The sequence below is a fragment of the Maylandia zebra genome, linkage group LG5 (genome assembly GCF_041146795.1).
Source record: "Maylandia zebra isolate NMK-2024a linkage group LG5, Mzebra_GT3a, whole genome shotgun sequence".
In the NCBI taxonomy this organism is placed as follows: Eukaryota; Metazoa; Chordata; class Actinopteri; order Cichliformes; family Cichlidae; genus Maylandia; species Maylandia zebra.
In genome coordinates, this window is record NC_135171.1 from 39,279,015 (window position 1) to 39,303,234 (window position 24,220).

Sequence of the window (24,220 nt, forward strand, 5' to 3'; positions counted from 1 at the left end):
CTGGTGGCCAGTTTTCTGAGTTTACCGTTGGAAAAAAAACTTTTTCTCAGCCTGAGTGACAGCCTAAACAGTGGAAAGATGTCGAGTGTGTCCTACCACATCTCCAACCTGTTGGAGAAAATGACCTCCACTGACAAAGACTTCAGGTAAGAAACAGTGAGCAGCTCTCACAGTGAGATGACACTTTTTTAAAACCCCCACTTGTGTGTGCCATTTTTCCACAGAGGAGACAATAGTGCCCTCTATACAGTCTTAATTACTTTTATTTAATCGACACATCATTTATTAGTTTTCTCTACCTGAAAACAAAAAATAGATGTAACAATTTTACCTAACCAAGGTTACGTTTTCATAAAAAACTCCAAATATTATATTAATATTATTGACTAATTTAATCATTATCAAAATATGTTTGTAAATATCTGTGTCGGCTGTGATTTTTTTTAAAGTACTCAATTACAGAAATTGGAAGTAGGGATTTTTTGCTAACATGATAAATTCATGATCTAAATAGTTTTATATTTTGATAAAGTGAGTCGTTGTTGTCCAGGTAGATAGCAGTAGGTTCAAGAATGTTGGAGATTTTTGTTATTTTATTTTGTCTTAAAAATCTTTTAATACATTGCAAAATATCTTTGGAGATGTTTTTAATACCGGAGAACACATATTGGGTTTACTGCCATGTATGACCAAGAAAAGTATATTCTGCAACTGTTTTACATGTTTTGATAACTCTTTGAGTGTTATAAACACATCTATAAGCCAACAACAACACAAGTATAGATTTGAATTACTTAATAATACCAACCTCTACCTCTCTCTTTGTTGTCATTGAATTGATGAGCTAAATATTTATTGGACAAGTAATGTGCACATCTTTACTGAAAGACCACAATTGTAACAGAAGTGTCGAAAAAGCATCTAATTAAAGAATAAATAGACATCTAAACAAATCTAGACACTTAATTCATTATTTGACCCTTTTTTGAGGCAGTAATGAAAAGAAGGATTACTGAAAGGATTCACAGATCAGTTTATTAACTTTGGTCTCTATGTGTGTGTGTGTGTGTGTGTGTGTGTGTGTGTGTGTGTGTGTGTGTGTGTGTGTGTGTGTGTGTGCAGGTTCATGGCCACCAATGACCTGATGCTGGAGCTGCAGAAGGACAGCATTAAGCTGGACGAGGACAGCGAGAGAAGAGTTGTGACCATGCTGCTCAAACTGCTGGAAGACAAGAATGGGGAGGTGCAGAACCTGGCTGTGAAATGGTAAAAATCTCACTCGTACGCACAGTGTGAACCGGTGCCAGAAGTCAGTGTCCTGGTGTGTTTTCTTTCCTTAACTCCACAGTCTGGTCAGGGGTCAAAGGTTAGCTTCAACCACGGGCCCTTTAGTTCATGTAAACTGTATTTTATTTATCCAGATTTATTTTTGGATTCCTAGAAAGGTGCTCTTTGTAACTATCCTCTGTGGAAGGGTTAACTAGGTTTAACCACCAGAGGGCTGCATTATCCCCAACCCTTGAGTTATAGACTATTTTAAGTTTTACTGTATCATCTACTCCCATTTACTCGAAAGTCTGTTTCTGGAAACTTTTGTCTTTTGAATAAAGGTAATGGAAAGTGACAGCATTATATCAGAGTTCAGCGGGGAGCCTCCCACTGTTACCAAAGTGCTTGCTCATAGGGGGTCATATGATTGTTGGGTTTTTCTCTGTAAGTATTATTGTAGGGTCTACCTTACACTATAAAGCACCTTGAGGTGACTGTTGTTGTGATTTGGCGCTGTATAAATAAAACAGAATTGACCTGAATTGAATTAAATAAGGATAAGAGTGTTAATATGTCTGTGAAGGTTCTCAGTCATCCAGGTCATCGTAGGCTAAGGAGCTTGGAAAGAAAAGCGTCTGGACTTGTTTAAGTTGCTTGAAGACGTTTCACCTCTCATCCGAGAAGCTTCTTCAGTTCTAAGGTCAAATGGCGGAGAGTCCCAGATTTAAACCCAGTGGAAGTTTCCCCCCAAAGAGGGACAAAGGACCCCCTGACGAGCCTCTACCTAATCACATGAGCCAAGGTGTGAAAGCGGGTGTAGGTCCCAATCAGCCAGGGTTTCGGGTGAGCTCATTCTGAAACCTGGCCCCACCCTATCATGTGATTTCCTGAGGTCAGATGGCCCACTTCCTCCATGTAAAGGTTGGCTACAAAAGGTGACACGGGGGAGCCCATGGCACAGCCATGTTTTTGTCTGTAGAAACCCTCGTTATATTTGAAATATGTAGTGGTGAGGCAGAGGTCTAACAGTGTGCAAATCTGATCGGGTGTGAAGTTGGTCCTGTCCTCCAAGGAGCTGTCTTCTTGTAGTTGTTTTCTGACAGTCTCCACTGCCTCCGTGGTGGGTATGCAAGTGAAGAGGGAGACTACATCAAAGGACACCATGGTTTCATCTGGGTCCAGGGTAAGTTTCTGGACCTTGTCGGTGAAGTCGGTGGAGTTCTTGATGTGATGTGGGGTGTTCCCCACAAGAGGTGCTAGGACAGTAGCAAGGTGTTTCGAGATGTTGTAAGTGGCTGAGTTTATGCTACTGACAATGGGTCTGAGTGGGACAGCTTCCTTTTGGATCTTAGGAAGTCCGTAAATGCAGGGTATGGCATCCCCTGGGTAAAGGCGGTGATATGTAAGGCGGTCAATGATTTTGTCCCTTTCAAGGTCTTGAAGGCAAGCTATAAGAGTGTTAATGCACTAAAATGAGAGTGGTACCTTCATTTCTGCTGGACTTAAAGTATTGATGGTGTCTGTGTAGCAGGCTGTGTGTTAGATAGCCACCTTTTTGTTTTTGCAAAGTGCTTGGTTAGATACTACAGGTCATATTTCTATCACATAATTATTTAAACAAATAGTGGTTTGAAACAAAATTATGACATTTTTTAACTTGGTGTGTTTGTTTTTAAGCCTGGCGCCTCTGGTGAGCAAAGTGAAGGAGCCCCAGGTGGAGACGATGGTGGACGTGCTGTGTTCAAACATGACGTCGGACAAAGAGCAGCTGAGGGACATTTCCAGCATGGGACTGAAGACCGTGATCGCAGAGCTGCCACTCACATCCTCAGGTGAGCGCTCACTGTCCTCCCACCTGTCTCCTCGTCGTGATGATCAGCTTTTAATGGTGGATTTCCATCTCATGTTAAAGGGGCAACTTCGAGAGTATGAAGAGCATCAATAATACATGGCATAGAAGCAAAGCTTACATTGTAGACAGTCATTCATATTTTACTTTAATAAGTTTGTAATTTTCCTGGGACTGCATGTAAAAGTGTCTGAAATTACCTACACAGCTACAACATGCCATATTTGTGTTTTCACTAAATAATAACCAATAATTGTAAATTGTCACTTTTTCACCATTAATTTTTGCACACTTTCGCTGCCATCTGGGCTTAATTGTCACAATTATTCAGCAACTACAGTCCTTAATGTGAGCTGAAATCAGGATGTCTGATCATTTGAAGGCAGTGAAAGCTCAAAGTTCTTTAAACATCCTTGTTTTGGGTTGGATCCACAGGTTTGACTCTGACAGGCAGTGTGTGTAAGAAGATTACCTCCCAGCTGATTGGTGCCATGGGGAAACACGATGATGTGTCTGTGCAGTTAGAGGCCCTGGACATCCTGTCGGACATGTTGGGAAGGTAAAAACAAGATCTCGGTCCAAACGTGATGACTGTCCCACATTAGAAAAGTACCAGCTCAAACACACACACACACACACACACACACACACACACACACACACACACACACACACACACACACTGTACACGTTGCTGAACTTTTAAGCTTTTCACTGTTTGCATTTTTTCCACAGGCTGAGTGGTGCACTGGTCAGTTTCCACAGCTCTCTGCTCTCCAGCCTGCTGCCTCAGGTGAGAAACACTCAGACGCTCAAATGTTAACTGTGGTTTTACAGTGTAGTGCTACCATGACAACCCAAAAAATCACTGTCATCTGTTTTTAGACATAATTATTAGTATACTTAAGATAGCAGGATATTTTTCATATTATTATAAGAAACCCGTTTTTATAAGAATCGTGCACATCACTTTCTCTCATTTCACGTTGCTTTCAGTATATTTACTGTATGCTTTAACAGCTTTATGATGACTTTCATTCATTTTGTTGTACAGTTTATTTGATTGTATTTTTACTCATTTGTCCCTTTATCTGCTCGTTAATGTTTCTTCATTCATTCGTCATTTGGATGCTGCAGTTAACCAGCCCCAGAATGGCGGTCAGGAAGCGCTCCATCTTAGCTCTCGGTCACCTGGTGCCCTGCTGCAGCCCTGCCCTCTTCTCCCAGCTGACAGAACACCTGATGAAAGAGCTGGCCAAGGGTCCGCCCACATCAATGACAAGAACATACATCCAGTGCCTGGCAACCATTAGTCGTCAGGGCGGCCATCGAGTCGGTGAGCTGATGCTGTGTTTATGCCGCCTTCAGTGCTGAATGGGGAAACAAACTAGTAGGACAGTGACCGGTCTTCTGAAAGGTTTCAGATGTTGATAGTCCAGCGCTCCTGTATTCTGACTGTTTTTTATAGAATACATCTTCTTAGTTTCACTAATGTAGCAAATGTTCCACACTCAGACATGTAAATGCCTTTCAGATGATCTAGAATTCAATTTAGCACTGATAGCTAAGATGATGACTTTCCTCCAACTTTCCCTGTAGGGGGAAGTCGGCTCTTGGCCCTTCATCTGGTGCCCTTGCACTGTATGAAGCCCCCACATGGCTGCAGACTCGTGGATCTTTTTAAACTTTGGTTCTTCATGCATTTTTTGTGTCATTTAGTGAAGAAAAACATCTAAAGTGTAGATTCTTTTCCCATTCTTTGTGGTTTGTAGGTGAACATTTAGAGAAGTTGATCCCAATGGTGGTAAAGTTCACCGGAGTAGAAGATGATGAGCTGAGAGAGTATTGTTTCCAGGCCTTTGAAGCTTTTATACGCAGGTACAAACAAAGTCATGTTTCCATCACTTTAGGGGACAATATTTTCACGCTGATTTCCCACAGAGTTACACTGACTATAACCAGAAGCTCTACAGACCTAACCCTGTTCTAATTGTTACCTTGAAGCAAGTCTTTATATACATTCACTATAGCAGTGTTTCCCAAACTTTTTTTGCTAAGCCCCCCTTTGCTTTACAAGAAAAATGCCCCCCCCCTTCTCATGCACACGCACAAACACATCCTCCAACCACACACGCCCATATTTTGCTCCCTTTCACACCTCAAACATTTAGTAAACAATTAAGGAAATACAAGTAAACTGCAATAAATTACAGGTAGTAATAAAATAAGCTACTAACTCTTTTACACTACATCCACACCTACACGGGTATTTTTGAACACGCAGCTGTTTCGTCCACACGTAAACGGCGTTTGGAATCACCTAAAACGGAGATTTTTTAAAACTCCTTTTTTGCGTTTACGTGTGGACGAGGAATACAGACTTCGTCACGCAATGTCAAAGGTATGAGCCTTTTTTCACGTCACGCTGTGCGCCACGTTATTGTTTACATGAGATGAATTGCAGAATGGCAGATAGAGACAAAATACTGTTAATCTGACTGTCTGCACTTTTTACACACTTACATACACACACGCAGTTACTGTCTCTCTATTTAGAAAGGCAGAGGCGTCACCGTGTGATTATTTTACATGTAGTTGTTTTTTTTTCATGTGTAATAATATTCAACATTGCTATCAATACATTTTTCAAAAAATGCCTCTCTGTGCAAAATGGATTTAAAAGCATTAACAGCTGTGGGATACTGTTAGTCCGTGATTTGAACAGCCCAGCGCTGCTCCCGACGCAGGGAAAACCAACCCTGCAGGGAGACCTACCTCAGCACTTGTGCAGGTGAAGCCAAGAGCAGATATGCTTCACCATATTTTCAAGTCTTTGGCTTAGAATGAAGTTGGTTTGGAAACATATTCAGCGATGCTTCATCTCCTGCTTTGCGTTTGTGGAGGCGCCCCGTGCTAGCAGTGTCCAAGCGTTTTGTTTTTTTCCCCCCCTTTTCATACGCCCCCCCCTGTAATGGCTCTGCACCCCCCCCCCCCCCCCCCCCCCCCATAGGGGGGCGGGCCCCACACTTTGGTAAGGTCTGCACTATTGGGACCTCTGTTCAGTCCATGTTGTAAACAGGTCATTGTCCCCTCAGCATGACCCACAGGCGTACATACCCACACTCCGTGTCCTTACTGTGGCTCTTTCTGTTACTTCCTGATTGGCAGGTGTCCAAAGGAGATGTCGCCTCACATTGCCACAGTGACTCAGCTTTGTCTTAAGTATATGACCTTTGACCCCAACTACAACTATGATGACAACGAGGAGGAGGATGAAGATAGAATGGACATAGATGATGAGCTTGAGGAAGGTGTGTGAGATCTGTGTGTCTGTGAATAGAAATTTAGCAGAAAAACTATTAACAGGAAGCAAATAACAGGAACATACAGAACACGATGGTAATCAATCATCATGTTTTAGGTGTCTAGTTTTGAATTAATCCAGCGATTACGATCTGTACATCCATGGTTACATTCCAAATGGCCAAATGATAACTGATCATTTGTCTGTTTTCAGTGGCGTGAAAATGTGAACAAATGAGAGCTCAGAGAGAACAACAGTCCTTACCTGCAGCTGACACCACAGCAGGACAACCTTTATTCTTTAATGCTGTTTTCTTGGTTCCCAAATAGGTCTCTATGTTGTTGGTGTTTACATTTTCATATGTATTTTAAAACATAAATATCAGTCTTTAAAGCAGGTCTTTATAACTGACATTGAAGCATGAAATGTTTGTATGAACACAGACTACATTAAAAACACTGAAGTTAAAGACATTTAGGCTGCATATGGATGATTTTTGTACCTGTATTCTTTAAGTGAGTTTATCTGATTTAGAAAGAACTTTTCAACAAAAGCGGCTGTTTTTGTTCAGATTGAGTCTGTCGATTCTTAAAACTATTACAAACTTCACACAACAAAATGTGAGATCTTTTGAGTTTTGCTGTCTTCCATCCGTCACCTGTATGAAGCAAATCGAGTTTATTCTCGTTTCATGACTTCACTCAGAGTCAGACGACGAGTACAGTGATGACGATGACATGAGCTGGAAGGTGCGGCGCTCTTCCATCAAGTGTCTGGAGGCGTTGATCAGCACGCGTCTGGACCTCCTGCTCTCCTTCTACTCCTCCATCTGCCCCGCTCTGCTGGCACGATTCAAGGAGCGCGAGGAGAATGTCAGGGCCGACGTCTTTACTGCTTTTTCAACGTTGCTGAGACAAACACGGGTGGCATCGAGTCGCCACAGCCTCATCGTGTCTGGTTCAGATCCCGGGGTGAGAAGAGAGGAGGAGCCGGCAGTCGCCTTGCTGAAAAAACAGGTGCTGAGAAGTTTTTGGATGGAGTTTAATTGAGTTTCACAAGTAGAGCTGAAAAGTAGATAAATTTAAATTACATTTTTAAAGGTGTCATTGACTTACCTAAAATTCAAAGATGTTTGGTATTTAAATTTAAAAGGCAGGCTACAGAGTCGAGACTACCTAACAGTCCAGGCAAATCAGCTGATCTTTGCTCATTTCTAGCATCATCTTTTTATTCTTGGACTCCATCAGAGTAGCTCTCTATGATTTACAATTCCAAATGCCTGCATGCTTATCCCATATATGAGCCTAAACAGACCCTTCACTTTCTGTCTGAAAAAACCTGCTTGAGCTTCTTCGCCTTTAAACAAACGTGTCCATATCTAAGATGTTGCAGTCTTCCAGTTCTGCTGAGCGTCTCGTAAATATGAATTGCAGAAATAAATTGTGCGGCGATTTGTGTGTCCAGGTGCCGGCGACTGTAAAGGCCCTCCACAGACAGCTGAAGGAGAAGAGCATCAAATCCCGACAGGGTTGCTTCTGTCTCCTCACTGAGCTGGCTCACACTGTACCGGGAGCCCTGGAAGAGCATATACCTGCCCTGATACCTGGTAGGCACACACCTACACACACACACAACCCCATTCAACTATCTTAGTGAGGTCCTTCAGTGACATAATGCTTTCCCTAGCCCCTTACCCTAACCATTAAAAATGATTGCCTAACCCTTACCCTAAACCTAACCATAACCTAATTGTAACCCAGACACTAAAACCACATTTTGAGCCCCAAAAATGCCTTTAAATGCCTTCAAATTTGTGAGGACCGGGTTGCGTGTCCTCACAAATGACTGTTGGTTCTCACAAGTATAGTAGAATGCAGATTTCGGTCCTCACAAAGATAGCTAGACAGGAACACACACACACACATGCATTACAAATTAATTCTTAACCGTCAAACTGGTCAGAAACTTTCACTCTCTTTTCAGCAAAGTCACATAGACTTTAAGGGAGATCTTTAAGATCTTTAAGATCTAAAACTCACACATTTCCTACAACCGGCTGTTCCTAAGTCTCCCAGTAGCTTTTCTCTTTCACTTCAGCTGCTGTATTTTGGCTCCTTACTCCCACTCTTTCTTTCTTTTTTTCTTTCTGTTCCTGTCCCCTCCTTCCTGCAGGCATCGTCTTCTCCCTGACAGACAAATCCACCCTGTCCACCATGAGGATCGATGCGCTCTCCTTCTTCAACGTCCTGCTCCTCTCCCACCCTCCTCAGGCCTTTCAGCCACACATGCAGGTTTCAAAAACTTCTTTTAAGGCTTTGTCTTGAAACCTGTACACTGTCTCTCATAATGACTCGGGGGATCTGCAGCTTTAAAAAGTTGAATCACTAAATTTTTCAACAATAATGAGAATGTAAAGACTAACTTGTGCTGTGACCCCTGCAGGTGCTGCTGCCCCCAGTGATTGCATGCATTGAGGACACGTTCTATAAAATCACCTCAGAGGCTCTGCTGGTCATCCAGCACCTGGTCAAAGTGATGAGACCGCAGGGACAAGCAGGAGGATTTGACCCTAAACCGTTCGTTAAAGAGGTGAAATAGCTCAGGACTGTTTTGCTTTCTGGTCTGAGGCGGTTTAATTTAATTGTGCTCCATAGCATCCTGTCTATTTATCATTTTTCATGTGTTGTGGGAGCAAAGAATTAATGAAAAACGACTGTGAATGGCAGGTTAAATACTGTGATTTGTCTAAGGAAAATGAACAAACATGACTTTGCCGGTGCTTTCCTGCTTGCCTGAATCAAAGTATTTCTACAGAATTATAGATTTTAAAAACATCTGAAACAAACTGTGATCAAAAGGTTCTGTGACTGCTCCCTCTTCATGGTCATTGACATCGCTGGTTCATACTTTGGCACCAGGAATTTTGTGCTGCTGTGCTGGTGCCTTCACAAGGCTTTCCTGATGTGTGGAACAGGTTCTACCTTTTCTTTATAATTTTAATTTATTTATTTTTCCCAAAGGTGTTTTCTGCAACGATGAAGCGGCTCAAAGCAACAGACATCGACCAGGAAGTAAAAGAACGAGCGATTTCCTGTATGGGTCACATTGTTTGTCACCTTGGTGACCACCTGAGGGCAGAAGTTCAGGCAGTCTTGGCGATCTTTCTGGAGAGATTAAAGAATGAGATCACAAGACTAACAGCAGTTAGGACCATCACCCTCATCGCTGCCTCTCCGTTAAAGGTTTATTATGACTTTCGTTTTGTTTTTTTAATTTAATGAACACATTATTTAATTTGAAAGATTTTAGTAACTTCCTGTCCTTTTCTACAGATCGACATGTCACCCATCCTGCCAGAAGCGCTCTCTGTGCTGGGATCTTTCTTGAGGAAGAATCAGCGGGCGTTGAAGCTCGGGACGCTGGCGTGTCTGACGGCGCTGGTCACTCATCACGCTGCCAGCATTAAACCTGCAGCCCTGGAGCCCGTGCTGAGCGAACTTCCTACTCTGGTGGATGAGAGTGACATGCATGTTTCACAGGTACAGGCACTGAACCGAACATGCACATGAATCAGGTCAAGAATTAAATCTATAGAATAAAATTTTTTTTCATAAATGAATCAACGTGCATGTGCATGACATTTGAACTTAGACAGACAGTGACAGGAAGTTTTACTTTTTGAGATTGCCTTTTAGAAAGCAGTAATGTGCCTATTTTATGTCGTATTATGGTAAAATATGTGTAATTGCAGATTTTTGGAGGTGGTTCTTTTTGTTCCATCATATAGTTCACACCAAGAAAAACATATACATTTAGGAAGTGGGTTAAGGAATATCAAACATAAAGTTTAGGGCTCAGATTACATGTGTTGGTGGAAAGCGGGGATCTTATTCTGCTCATTTTGATTTTTATTTAGATTTTTTCTCCTTGTTCTCTGTTAGCGTAGCTGCATGACTCAAAAGTTCACAGGCCGCTGAGTCAGCTTTCCTTAAAACAGGATGTTGCCTGCAGACATTGTTGGACACATGAAACATGTTGTGGTTGAATCTACCTGTAGTTTGCCTTTGTTTAGGTGTCCATCACCTTGCTCACCGGTATGGCCAAAGCCTACCCCTCGACTCTGGCTAAGATCAGCTCGTCTGTTCTGCCGGGAGTCTTCAGACTCATCCATTCACCGCTCCTGCAGGGTAGCACTCTGGAAGCAATACTCGAGTACTTGCAAGCACTGGTGCTGTCCAAAACCAGTAATCTGAGCTACAGGTGAGATAGGATGTGGTTGTGAATCTCTTTGGGTCATTTATCCTAATAACACTGGACAGATCAACAGTTTTGGAGTGGGAAAGCTGTTTAGTGCTGAGGATTATTGCTAATGGCTTATTTATAATGTTTTCGTTAAACTATAATGAATTTTAATCACTGATATGAATCAAATGTTTTTAAATAGTTGTTGGAAAGCCTCTAATTTAGCCCACATTTTTAAAAGAGCAGCAGTGCATCATTCCAGTGTTTCCCTCAGGCATGTAAACAGTAGTTATCTCATCAAATGCCATGAAAACCTTCCAAAAGCCAAAGTTCAAATGTGTTTAAGTGATTAGAAGTCATTATTTTATATTATTAGACAGCAAGAATATGAAACAGCGCATTGAAACACCATCAGATTCCCAGGAGTCCACATTAAATCACATCCCCTGGGTGTAGACGTCAGTGTGAGTGTTATCTCCAAGAAATGAATATTCATGTAATTACCATCTGCAGGGGAACTCCAAAGTTTTTACAGATAAATATCAGTTCAGTATTCGGAGGGAGGAATACTCAGTCTGTTGTGTAATGTCTTCTCTGGCTTTGGAGAAGTTTGTCTGGTCTGAGAAAATAAGCATGAGTCAGTTTGTTCTGTGTTGACTTTGAGATAATTAAACCAAACCAGGAGAATGACACAACCTGATAACATCTTCTATTTAAAGTGGCAGTAAAGCAAGTCTTTCCCCTGAAGGTTTGTCAGATAAGAGTCAGACTCTGCACTCACAAGCTGCTAAAGTCTTGTTTAAAACATGTTAATCATGACCACAAGTGACCTGGTTAGCCTCAACTAACCCAACATTGCATCAGCAAGTCATGTTGATGTTCCTGTACTGCCGATTAACATATGAGCAAGATGTATAGTGTGTCTTCCTCCGACTGTGTGTATATTTCAGTCCATGTGACCTTCATCAGATTAATTATATTCTATCATTTGTGTACATACTGTCCATATACCTGAAAATGCTTTTTGTTCAGGCAAAGCTTGATCTTGGATCCAGACCAGACGAACATTCAGTTGGGGTGAAATGCCTCAATCACTGCAGTACACTTATTTTCGTGTATGATATATTTTTTACAGAATAATATAATAATGGTCAGCGCAAATGCTTGGTTGGATTCTACTCTGACAGGTCTACGTTTTCCGTCTGCACTCTTCCTGTTTGCTCAAGATTTTTTATTTCTATCTGTAATTTTTCTTAAAGATCTTTAATTATATTGTTTGATATGAATCAGAACATTTTTCCCAGCACCTTTGTTAAACTATAACTGGAAGATTTAATCAGATCAGTCCATTTAGTGTTAGCAACATATCAACACAAATACTACACCCGGGATTATAATCCTCTCCTCTCCTCTCCTCTCAGTCAGTTGCTGAAGTCTCTCATGGAGCCGTTTCACAGATCTCAGTCTTCTGCAGATGGCAGCATCGTCCATAGGCAGTCCTACCACTCAGTCGCTCACTGTGTGGCTGCTCTGTCCTCTGCTTCTCCCAAAGAGACTCCTGGCACTGTGGCCGGCTTCATACAGCAGGTGTGAGAGTCTGGCATTTGTACTCTGCTTTAGCTTCAATGGAGGTTTCCTCTAAGAATGTGACACAAACAGACATGAGATATAAATTTGTTAGACAAATTTCGTGTTTGTTTGTTTTATAAAATTTGATCTGAAACTGTCCTCTTAGAAGCCACCTTTGTTTTCTTTGCTGTTATTACTTTAACACTTACCTCATTGAAATTCTGCCCTCTCCTCTCCTCAGGTGAAGAATCCCGGCTCTCCAGAGGCTGCTCGTGTCCTCGCCCTGTTGTGTCTGGGGGAGGTGGGGAGGAAGGGCAGTCTGGGAGGAAGTAAGGAGGTGCAGGGAGTCATCTTGGAGGCTTTCTCTTCCACCAGTGAAGAGGTAGGACACACTATCCACATCTGAATATTTAAATTTTTCATTCACAATGAATAAATTTATCTTTTAGTTAAAAGAAGAGCTTCTCCAAATCCGATTGTTTATTTTCCACAAAGGAAAACTGATTGTTTCCCCCACATCACAGTTACATTTCCTTGATATTGAAACCTAATTAGTCAAAAAGTCCGTTTTGTTTTTTACCCTTTTACTGCTTTGATATCAGTGCCAGTTGTTTGTTTTACTACTTATTAGGTAAGTGCTTCTTCAGTGTCTGATAGTTGTTTCACAACGGCCAGAAACAGGAGGTGTGAAAACAGAGCTTAAAGAAGATTTAGAGATCTGACAATCAGTAAAAAAGATCCTTCAGAATGAGATGTTGCTTTAGCTCTGTGGAGCAAACTGTGTGGAGAGTAGAGTGGGTTAGTTCAGTCGATGAATTAATGCGACAAAGGTTAAATAAGCTCAGACAGCCGACTGTGTGGACATCTTGTTTGTGATTTCAGGTGAAGACGGCAGCCTCCTGCGCTTTAGGCAGCATGGCCGTCGGCTGCCTGAGCGATTACCTGCCCTTCCTCCTGAAGGAGATCTCAGCCCAGCCACGGAGACAGTACCTGCTCCTTCACTCCCTCAAAGAAGTCATCAGGTGTGTGTTCTGTTGAATGTTTGGCTAAATGTGTGTGTGTGCATTTAATTCACCATAATCTGTTGTTGTTCTCTGAAGCAGGTGATCATTGAAAAGCATCATTTATGAGTTCACTGCAGTTTAAGTGTGAATTTTGCAGTAACAGTTTAATATTTAAGCTGATAAAAATGATAGATTTTGCCAAAAAACTTTGCAAAGCTTTGCAACAAAATTTGCATGACATATGTTGAATAAAATAAGTTTAAAGTTTTCTTAAAGTTTCCTTCCTCCTCTCTCTCTTTGTTCAGTGTCTGTCCAGCCTCCAGTCTCTCGCCCCATGTAGAGTCTGTGTGGGCCTTGCTGTTTCAGAACTGCGAGTGTCAGGAGGAGGGCACCAGGAACCTGGTGGCTGAATGTTTGGGAAAACTCACTTTAGTCAATCCGGCAGCACTTCTGCCTCGACTTAAACAACAACTTAAAACTGGTAGGATGATATTTAAGAACTGTTTTATATTTTTGTTTTTTATGTCAGATGCAACAAATAACACAGAATTAACATCTTCATGGTCAATCTCTGTTTCTGTACATGGTCTTGACATTTTGTATTAATATGGCTTCAATATGAATGAGAAAAAAATATATACAAAAATCTTTATTTTTGTTACATTGTCTCCACAGGTTCTCCTTTAGCTCGCAGCACCGTGGTAACAGCCATCAAGTTCACTATTGTTGACCACCCGGCACCTATAGATTCACTGCTGAAAGACTGCATAGGTAAATGTTTGCATCCCATGTTACATCATTACTCTTCATCTTTTTACAGTAAAGTGGGAACATTTTTCTAAGATTCAGTTTCATGGTGAAACGTTAATGGCTCACATATGCAGATTTGCAGAGGTAGCCGAGCAATTCTGGTGTTTCCCTTTGGAAAAGGCTGTGTGAAAGCAAGTTCTAAACCTAAAACTTCAATTGCTGACCTGGTCCAACGGGTAGACTGGAACACTTGTAGATGGTGATGGTGCGATGAAGCTCCATGAATGTGTCGAATCTTTCCGAACAATTGCTCATTTTGAAGTAATGACATCTACTGTTCATTCGATGTACAGCAGCCCAGCTGTGATAATACATGTGGGGTGCATACCAGCGGATATCAGGTTCTGTATTTTATTTTTGCTATACACACAGACACCTCTAACCAACCATCCTCTCTGAGATTGATTTGAGAAGATGTGTGTCATTATTAGGAGATATCATGTCTAAATGCTCCCTAACTGCGGATATTTTTCACCTTGTTGGCTCCATAATGTTCTTATAATCTCCTTGCAAGCTTGTGATGATCCTCAGAGTCACGCCAGATCCAGTTCACACAGAAAATTAAAATTCCTGCATCTTTTCAACAGCTCGAGGCACATCACGAAGCAGTGATCTCATGTCAGAGAAACAAGCCTCATTTTGTCAATGCTGTCAGATGTAACATCACTCATTGTAGATGTATGCTCTCCCTTTCAATTCCTGAAGAATCACACTGCATTGAAATACAGGCTTGTACCGGTAGTATCATTACACATAGTATAACATGTCTCATAATCAGATTGACTCGCCTTTCAAGCAGAATCAGAATACTTTATTAATCCCTGAGGAAATTATGTGGTTACAGTGTCCCCAAGACAATAAGAACAGCATAGAATAAGTTGTTCCTCAGCCTGCTGTCCCAGCATGCAACGGCATAGAGGATGGCGCTGGCCACTCTGGTAGAGTGTAGTGGTGTTTTTAACCCAGTCCAGCTTATTATCAACGTTTATTCTGAGGTATTTATAGTCCTCCACTTTGTCCTCCTGGATTGAAACAGGTTTCCTGATCCCCATAAAGTCCACAATCAATTCTTTGGTTTTTGTCACGTTGAGCTGCAGAGGATTCTGCACAATTGAGCAGGTAGATGAATAGGGTCCTCTGCTCCGACGCAGGGCTGGTAAGCGAAATGAAGGGGATCCTGATGTGGCCTGACTGTAGCTCATAGCAGGTCAAGGATGAGACTTTCCAAGGGTCTGTAGTCCTGGGGGCCACTGGGACAGATGTCTTCCACAGCACCAGGACTGTCTGCAAACTCAAACTCATCAGGAACAGTTTATACACAGGCCTTGAGAACACGAGGACTCACCCTGTCTGGTCCAGCAGACTTGCCTGAGTGGAGTCTTCTCATTTGTCTCAAACCTGTGTGGCCATTATAGGAACTGCAGTTTTCCCCCTTCTTTGTTGGTAGCATTTTTCAGCCCCACAGATTGATGCTTGGATGTGTTGACAGATAAGTGATACACTGACTACAGATAAGTTCCTCATATGATCCCACTTAAAAACCAAAACAAATGTTCATTTAATCTTAAATATAAACTGAAGTCTAATGCTGACTCAAATATAAAAACCCAGATGAGGCTCTGAAAAATAAAAAGCTGTGATGTCATCTCTGTGTGACAGGTGACTTCCTGAAGACCCTGCAGGATGAGGACATCAATGTGCGACGTATCGCCTTGGTAATGTTTAACTCAGCAGCTCATAACAAACCGTCTCTGATCCGCGGTCTCCTGGGAAGAGTGCTGCCTCACCTCTACAAGGAGACCCAGATCAGGAAGGACCTCATCAGAGAAGTGAGTTAGCTGATTTAGAAGCAGCAGGCGTTTCTGTTCATGCTCTGTGCAGACGTTTTACTGTTTGTGTGCTGCAGGTGGAGATGGGTCCGTTCAAGCACACTGTTGATGATGGGTTGGATGTGCGTAAAGCTGCATTTGAGTGTATGTACAGTCTTCTGGACAGCTGCCTGGAGGGGCTGGACATCCTGCAGTTCCTGGATCATGTAGAGGAAGGACTCAAAGACCACTATGATATCAGAGTGGGTGGAAAAATAGTTAAAGTAAAAATAATCCACCTCTTTACCTTCTGTCCTGTGGAATGATTTCTGGGGTGTTCAGTAGCACCAGCAATCAGAAAATAATGATTTATTTTTGATCATTTTCTCCTTGTTTTTAATATCACTGTGCAGATGTTGACCTTCCTGATGCTGGCCAGACTGGTCTCTCTGTGTCCTGCTGCTGTTCTCCAGAGACTGGACAGGCTGGTGGAACCACTTAAAGCGACCGTCACCACCAAAGTACTCAAACAGACACACAGTCTTAGAAATCAACACTTCATTAAAACATTATGATTCAGAAAATAAAAAAAAACTGCATGGATTGGAGTTGATGGTCTCTTAAACACAACTTACCAGAAATTATTTATAAAAACCGCATCCTTACTCTCTATGAACCTTTTTTTTATAGTTTAAAGGTAAAATACACAGAGATCTTTACAAACCTGGAGTTGTAACCTTGAGTTTCCCTCTGCCTTGAAATGAAGTCTCCGTCTCCTTCCTCCACCTGCAGGTGAAGGCCGGTTCTGTGAAGCAGGAGTTTGAAAAGCAGGAGGAGCTGCGGCGCTCGGCCATGCGTGCTGTCGCCGCCCTGCTGGCTGTACCTGAGGTGGAAAGAAGCCCCAGCATGGCCGAATTTGCCAATCAAATCAAAACCAGCACTGACATGGCGTCTATCTACCAGAGCATCAAGGGAGGGGAGGGTGGGGGTATAGGAGCCACAGAGAGCATGGATATGAGCTAGAAACATGCTGGAGATGTTCATGAGAATGTTTTTATCGATGAGCTTTAGGCACAGCACATTAAACTGATCTGTGTTTGTACAGTGTCAGGTTTCATTTTCAGTTATTTTGTTCTTCATATTTTGTTCCTTCCAGCAGGAGTTCGGTTTAAATTAGTTCACATGAATTAAAGTTGTAGCAGCAGCCTCCTGGGTCTTTCAGATTTTCTCATGGATTTGTTCAGGATCTAAAAAAACATACATTTGGTTTTATGCTATATGAAAATGGGACATCACAACACCACAGCAGACATCTGTGTTTCACTCACGAAGGAAATTTGTTCACTGAGTGTGACGTGCTTTTCAGTCAGCTGTCTGTGTGAAGTGCAGACTTTTCCCTAGTTTTGTAAGATTTATAAATAAATTGGTATATTAAAGTAAAACTGAGCATGATTACATCCTTTACAGGTTATTCGAGCTGGTTCTTTTAGATGTTTATAAACAAAATTTGTATTTTTCACATAAATAAACAACTGTGACAAATCAAATTTGTATTATGTTTTTATTATATTTATATTATGTTTGTATTTAGAGTTCTGGGGTAACACGTAGCACAAACAACAGAGCGTATAAGGACGTCATACAACTAATGCATTGTTTGCATTTTGCATTGTTATAACATTGTCTGGATTAATGTAATATCAATGGAAAAGTGTAGAAATATATAGAATCTTTTTTTTTTGTATTTTTTACGTTATAGGACAATAAAATTGTGAAAAAAACATGAAGGATTTGTTTTCAATGGAGCTGAGGACTGAATGGTTCAACAGAGTAATGTGAGCCTCAGCTTTTAAACATGACAGGAAATAACCAGCAACATTCATGATCTATACTTCAGTGACACATTATTAGAAAAGAACTAGTAATTAATTGTCCTATAAGGCAGCGGTCCTCAACCACCAGGCCACGGACCCGTCTGTGAGTCATTTGCAACCAGGCCGTGAGAGTTGAGCCTTGGGTGTGAAATTTATGGTTTTCTAAATTTCTTTTTTTTTGCAACTGCACTGTAAGAAATGTATGTAAAAATTACCCTAGAAAACTGTAAAATGGCAACGGTAAATTACCATTAAATCAAAAAGAGTAAATGATGATGATTGACAAACGGTGATTTGCTTTTATTTTTACACTACTTGAAAATATATTAATTTACAGTAATATGGCACACTGTCTTAGAAAACAACAGGAAAAATCTGTAACATTATCTACAATTAATCACCCTACAATTTACATAATAACTCTGTATGAATGACAATCTTTGCTGCTTTTTTCATTTGAATTTACAAGTTACAACTGTATGTTAATTACTCGAAACATACCGTGCTTTTAATTTTTACCAAAATAGGATACCGTTTTGTGTTCTACATTTACAGTTCATCTTTCACCGTGAAATTCTGGCAACCACAGCTGCCAGCAATTCTCTGTAAATTCCGGTCTGTGGCGCAAAAAAGCTTGTGTACTTTGAGACTTGTAGAAGTCTGTCCAGGCTGTACGCTACGACTGCTAGAATTTCACTCAGAAAAGTGAAGTGTTAGCCACTTTGAGCTCTCCACAAACTGAAGTCAATCTGATGTAATCCCACCTCAGATGGTTAAATGAGGCCCTAAAAAACCCAAAACACACACACAAATAAAAGCTCCAATGTAATGAAAAAAAGAGGAGTTAATTTATTAATAAAAATCCATTTTGTACATTATGAAAGGACGCACAAATGAATTGCTCCATGATGTGTGAAATAATGTCACACAGAAAAACAATATTTAAGAAGAAACTAAAGCCAGTGACTCACAGACTAAAATAAATGTGTGTTCACATTTTATAATATTCATTTTTTAAAACAGCAAGTGTTGCTGACAAAAGCCTATATTTACTACATGTTTTAGATCTGTTGGCTTTTCACTTCTTATTAAGGTGTAAAGTGTGTTGCTCTGAAGTAAATTACAGGTTTTAAATAAAACTTGTCAATTAAATGTAAAAACTGTTTAGCAAGTTTTCGAGACAACAGAAGGACCACCTGTGCTGCAGGCCTCGCTAACTATCCACAGAAATACTTGTCAAACATATTTCTAATTTAAATGTTATTAATCTTCAGCAGTTAAATGTTGGATCTAAGATGTTCGTCTGCCTCTTTGAACAGTACTAGTAGCAGCGACATCTTTCTCTCAGATGAAAGTTGTGTTAACTGGCATCTCTCTGCTTTTTAACTAATGAAATGATTTATGTAAATGCTAGTTTCATATAATCAGGGCCAGAGCAATACATAAACACATACTGAACATGCTTAAAGGCAACGTACAAGTAAAAAGGGAATAGAAAAAAATGTGTTAAAGGTAACATTAAGCTGTGGAGACCATGACCATGGTCTCCATCTTCTGCCATAAAGTTGAGAGGTTTAACACAGGAGTCTATTTGGAGAAAACCTGAATTAGTCATTAGAGGAGCTGCAGCTTTTGGTACTTGTGTTGGCTTAACTTTTCAGCCTTGGATGGTGAATTTTCACTGAGTGTGGTACTGTGCTGTGCTTTTTTGTGTAGATATTATGTAGTACAATTTTATGCTACACACTAGCTCATTTATTTTCCTTTGTGCTCCATTCCTCTTCAGACACATTAAAAAAAGAAAGGTTTTATCATTGTATTTTAATGATTTTGGCCACAAATCCTCATTTCTATTTAGCATGAACCATGCAATAATTTCTGCATTTTATGTTTTTGATTTTGTGATTGTATGTAAAATAAAATGAGAAAGATCTTATTATAAATGATTTTCCGAAATTGAAAAAATGTCAGAGATATCTGAAGACAAACCATGTGATGACTATAAGCAGCAACATCAGCACATGCAGACAGTGAACCACAACTGAAATCACAGACCCCGGGTCTGTGGACAAAACCAGAAATAGAAATCAATCCATATTTAATCAATCTATCATCAATACTCTGCTTTGAAGGAGATGCATTTTGCTCCATATTTTAAAAATTATGCAGATATATTCTAGTAGAGCATGTTTTACAGATCAAATTCAAATACCCTCAGCTTGGGTAGAGGCCCCGGCCTTCTGAGACCCTGAATACGTAGTTTTAGAAACTGAATGGATGAATGTAATCAGTCTGTTTACAGTGCTGCTTATGGAGACTTGATTTAGTTTATGCTCTATCTGAAAGAAACTATTTAGCTCCTCCCCCTTTAAGACAGCTTTCCTTTTAAGGAAGTCTTGAACTGTTAGTGGGTGGGGCTTCTGTGCATCAGAGGCGAGACAGATCATGTTTTTCAGATTTCTGTTCCCTTTTGGACTAACTGGGTAAACAAAAGCATGCCTTCTACACTTCCACTCACACTTTACTACATTAGGAATGAAAACTCTGTGACATGCTGCTCCAATATTAGAAAATAAACCCTCCTAAAACAGTTTGTAGAACAGTCTGAGACCTGAACCTTCTCATTATTTAAAACGCTGGCAGTGTTTATTATGAACATGCACCAGTTTAAAAGTAGATTCATACTATTGTTTAAACTTTGGTCATATATCTAATGCAATATTAGTCTTTAGGCCTCAAAAACAACCAACAGTTGACTCTGTGCCAGCTGATGAGGTTGTGCAGTGAACTGTTGATTTGGTTGGTTACTCCAAAACTAAACGACCAGAATGGTATTCAAGAGCATACATGTTTACATGTATGTGAAAAAAGTCACAAAAACATATAACAGATCCACTTTAGCTGGTAAACCTGATGAAATGTTTGTAATAGAGATTTCTGAGAGCTGAAGACCGGGGCTGTGTTCCAGAAAGCAGCTTCAACAAATTGTAAGTGTAAATTTAAACTTGAGGAAGTCAAAAGATGGTAACTCTGAGTTTCAGTTTTTAGTTCCAGAAAGGATGATCCGAATTCTTTCAGCGAGCTCTGACTGATTACACTAAGCGAAAGGTTTTCATTATATTGGAACTGTTTATTGTTCTTTTTAGCTACTAAAGAATAGTTAAACACCACATGTACTGCTACTATCACTACTACTACTTCTTCTTAACAACATCCACACATTTCTTACCAGGTTCCAATAACATGTTCTTAATGACAGGACATAAGTTTGATCTTTGATAAAATACATTTGTAGTACCCACGACCTGCCTGTTCAAGATGTTTAATGACCACCTTGAGATTTTTATTTTTTTTTCATGTTACAGAGAAAATCAGCCTGTATTTTCTGACACATCCTTCTGTGAGCTTGCTAAGGTTGTTCTGCTGGGAATAAATGTATCAATATAATCATATTTTTTTATTTGTTTTTGGTTATCTGCAGCTGAATTGAACCCATGATGCTGCATATGCAGCCACTTCAAAGAAGGCCTCATAACCTGCAGAGCAAAGAGAAATGTGATGTACAGTTATTGAATTTGTGTGTCTGAGAACTTCAGTTGGTTGTAGACGTCCTTCTTATACAGATAGGACTTGTAGAGTTCAGACACTGAAATATAGTAAACATATATATGCATATACAGGATCTTTAGTGATCCTGTCATCAGAGAGACGACGAGTCGCAGGAACTTCATCGTGTTGGTTTTGGAAGTCTGCAGTTAGTTTCCTTCGGTCACTTTGTCTCTTCAGTCTGTCGCTCGCCAGTGTTGTTTCGTAAATTTCTCTCAATTGTTCTTAATTTTCTTTTGAACGCAACTCTTTTCTCATCATACTTTGCATCCTCTCATTGTATACATGATGTGGTGTATGAGAGAAAGAAAATAACAGGAAGTCTATGACACACTGGTTATGCAATCTTTTTTCACAACATCCCACTGTGTTGCAGTTTCTTCTGAAAACACTCTAACTGTGCCTGGTTCTTTGCTTTGAGGTTAGATGAACAGAGGGTTAAAGTAGAATGTGGTCTAACTCTGGAAGAAGGCAGTGTTGGAGAGGTAGCTGCAACAACGATGACTTCATTTCGAACTAAAAGATGAACTGCAAATACCTTAAATTATTCCATAATTACAGACACAAGCATGTGATAGAAAAAAAAATCAAAATTCAAGAGGACAGATACAGAATTTTTAAACAAATGCATTTACTTGTTTAGAACATTTATTCTGAATGCAGCGAGAGATGGTAACAAAAGGCTGCATATGCTGTACATTTTAGAGCAGTCACACACACACACACACACACACACACACACACACACACACACACACACACACACACACACACACACATGCACACTTTTTTATAAATCCACATGCAGCCAGTTGTGTATAAGTTGGCATAAGTGATTACTTATACCTAGAGCTGGGTGGTTAGCTTGCTACCAAGATGCTGATGATGAACAACAAGCTTAAAATAAAATGTTTTGTTGAAAAAACGCAAAAGCTGACAGTTTGTCTTCGAAGAGCTTCAGCAGAACACAAAACGCCTGCTGTGGGCCGTGCTAATTATCATCAGAAATACTGTTATAGTATATTAAATATTTCAGTTGTATTAATCTTCCTTGAGTATCATTCTCAATGTGACATTAGCAAACAAAACATCTTTATTTCTTCTGTAAAGTTGAGTGTTTTAACACAGACGTCTTTGGTGACCAATCTCTATCTAGACAACGTCAGGTGGTCATTAGAGGAACTGCAGTTTTTGGTTCTTCATCACTGGCTTGAATTTATGCAGTGTAGAGCAAATGTGATTTGAATGTTGCATGACATAGATGAATATGAGTAGTCATGCATTCAGATTTTATAAATGCACAGCGACATACTAACATAACACATAACAACAAAACAGATTTTTCTTCATGATCCATTGCTCCTTTTCCTCCAGTCAGTAAGAGTAAATAAAGATGTCAACTCAATAACAGTTTAATAACAGCTTAGCTGACTTGTTGTAGCACGATTTGTTTGAAGTGACTTGAAACAGTAACAACACCATCACATACAAACAGGGAGCCACAGCAGGAATGACCCTGTCATGAATTTGTGGTTCAAAAGCAAAAAACCAAATGACATTCATCTTAAAAAATCTATTATGTAAAGCAGAGGTGTCAAAAAGAAATATGAAGAAGCATACGCTCACTTAATCCCACCCTGTCCAACTAAAATCAATCAATCAATCAATCAATCAATCAATCAATCTATCTATCTATCTATCTATCTATCTATCTATCTATCTATCTATCTATCTATCTATCTATCTATCTATCTATCTATCTATCTATTAGGGGTGCAACAATACTCGTATCGATATTGAACCGTTCGATACAGTGCTTTCGGTTCGGTACGCATATGTATCGAACAATGCAATTTTTTTTATTTATTTTATCAACTTTTCTTCTGACAATGCTGTCTGTGTTGAGCGCTCAGTGGATCTGCGTTCGACTACTTCGCCTAGGCTGCACTGTCAAGTGCAGATCCACTGAGCGCAGCGCAAACTAGCAAGACAGACCATCATCTCACGACCCAACCAGAAACCGTCGATTACTGCGGAAGTGCGTGCACTTCTGAGGACCCGAGACTCTGCCTTCAAAGCGGGAGATAAGGTGGCGCTTAGAAGAGCTAGGGCCGAACTTTCTCGGGCCATCAGAGAGGCGAAGCGTGTATACGTCCAGAGAATCCACAACCACTTCAAGGACAGCGGCGACACACGGTGCATGTGGCAGGGCTTACAAGTCATCACTAACTACAGGATGACATCACCTGCCTGTGACGGTGACGGCTCCCTCCCAGATGCGCTGAACAGCTTCTACGCTCGGTTCGACAGGCAGAACGACGTGGCGGCGAGGAAGTCCACCTCTCCTCCGAACGACCAGGTAAAGCTGCTGGACCAGACAACATCCCAGGCAGAGTGCTCAGAGAATGTGCTGAACAGCTGGCAGATGTTCTCACCGACATCTTCAACATCTCTCTGAGCAGTGCTGTCGTTCGCACGTGCTTCAAGGCCACCACCATCGTCCCCGTGCCCAAGAAGTCTTCTGTGTCCTGTCTCAACGACTACCGTCCTGTTGCACTTACACCCACCATCATAAAGTGCTTCGAGCGGCTCGTCATGAGACACATCAAGACCCTGCTGCCCCCCTCACTGGACCCACTGCAATTTGCGTACCGCCATAACCGCTCAATGGACGACGCCATCTCTACTGCACTCCATCTTGCCCTCACACACTTGGAAAAGAAGGATACACATGTTCGAATGCTGTACATAGATTTCAGCTCAGCATTCAACACGATCATCCCCCAACAACTGATCGGAAAGCTGAGCCTGTTGGGCCTGAACACCTCCCTCTGCAACTGGATCCTGGACTTTCTGACCGGAAGGCCTCAGTCAGTACGGATCGG

At 40.8% G+C, this 24,220-nt stretch overlaps 1 protein-coding gene across 1 annotated transcript; it reads left to right on the forward strand.

Moving 5' to 3' along the window:
- Window positions 1–12: 12 nt before the first annotated feature.
- cand2 (cullin-associated and neddylation-dissociated 2 (putative)) lies at window positions 13–17,402 on the forward strand. The gene is made up of 24 exons (XM_004559037.2): window positions 13–146; window positions 1,123–1,266; window positions 2,947–3,101; window positions 3,554–3,677; window positions 3,854–3,911; window positions 4,256–4,454; window positions 4,891–4,996; window positions 6,287–6,429; window positions 7,128–7,438; window positions 7,887–8,028; window positions 8,595–8,713; window positions 8,865–9,011; window positions 9,443–9,664; window positions 9,755–9,961; window positions 10,495–10,682; window positions 12,086–12,251; window positions 12,475–12,615; window positions 13,116–13,255; window positions 13,543–13,718; window positions 13,913–14,008; window positions 15,707–15,876; window positions 15,954–16,118; window positions 16,269–16,376; window positions 16,648–17,402. The coding sequence occupies exons 1-24, from the start codon at window positions 79–81 to the stop codon at window positions 16,876–16,878; spliced, it is 3,726 nt and encodes a 1,241-aa protein (XP_004559094.2). The 5' UTR covers window positions 13–78; the 3' UTR covers window positions 16,879–17,402.
- The last annotated feature ends 6,818 nt before the right edge of the window (window positions 17,403–24,220 follow it).

Coding starts and splice junctions, on each gene's coding strand:
- cand2 (XM_004559037.2), top strand. CDS start 79: ATGTCGAGTGTGTCCTACCACATCTCCAACCTGTTGGAGAAAATGACC. Junction 4,455..4,890: donor TCAGGGCGGCCATCGAGTCG/GTGAGCTGATGC, acceptor TGTGGTTTGTAG/GTGAACATTTAGAGAAGTTG. Junction 13,256..13,542: donor TCCCTCAAAGAAGTCATCAG/GTGTGTGTTCTG, acceptor CTCTTTGTTCAG/TGTCTGTCCAGCCTCCAGTC.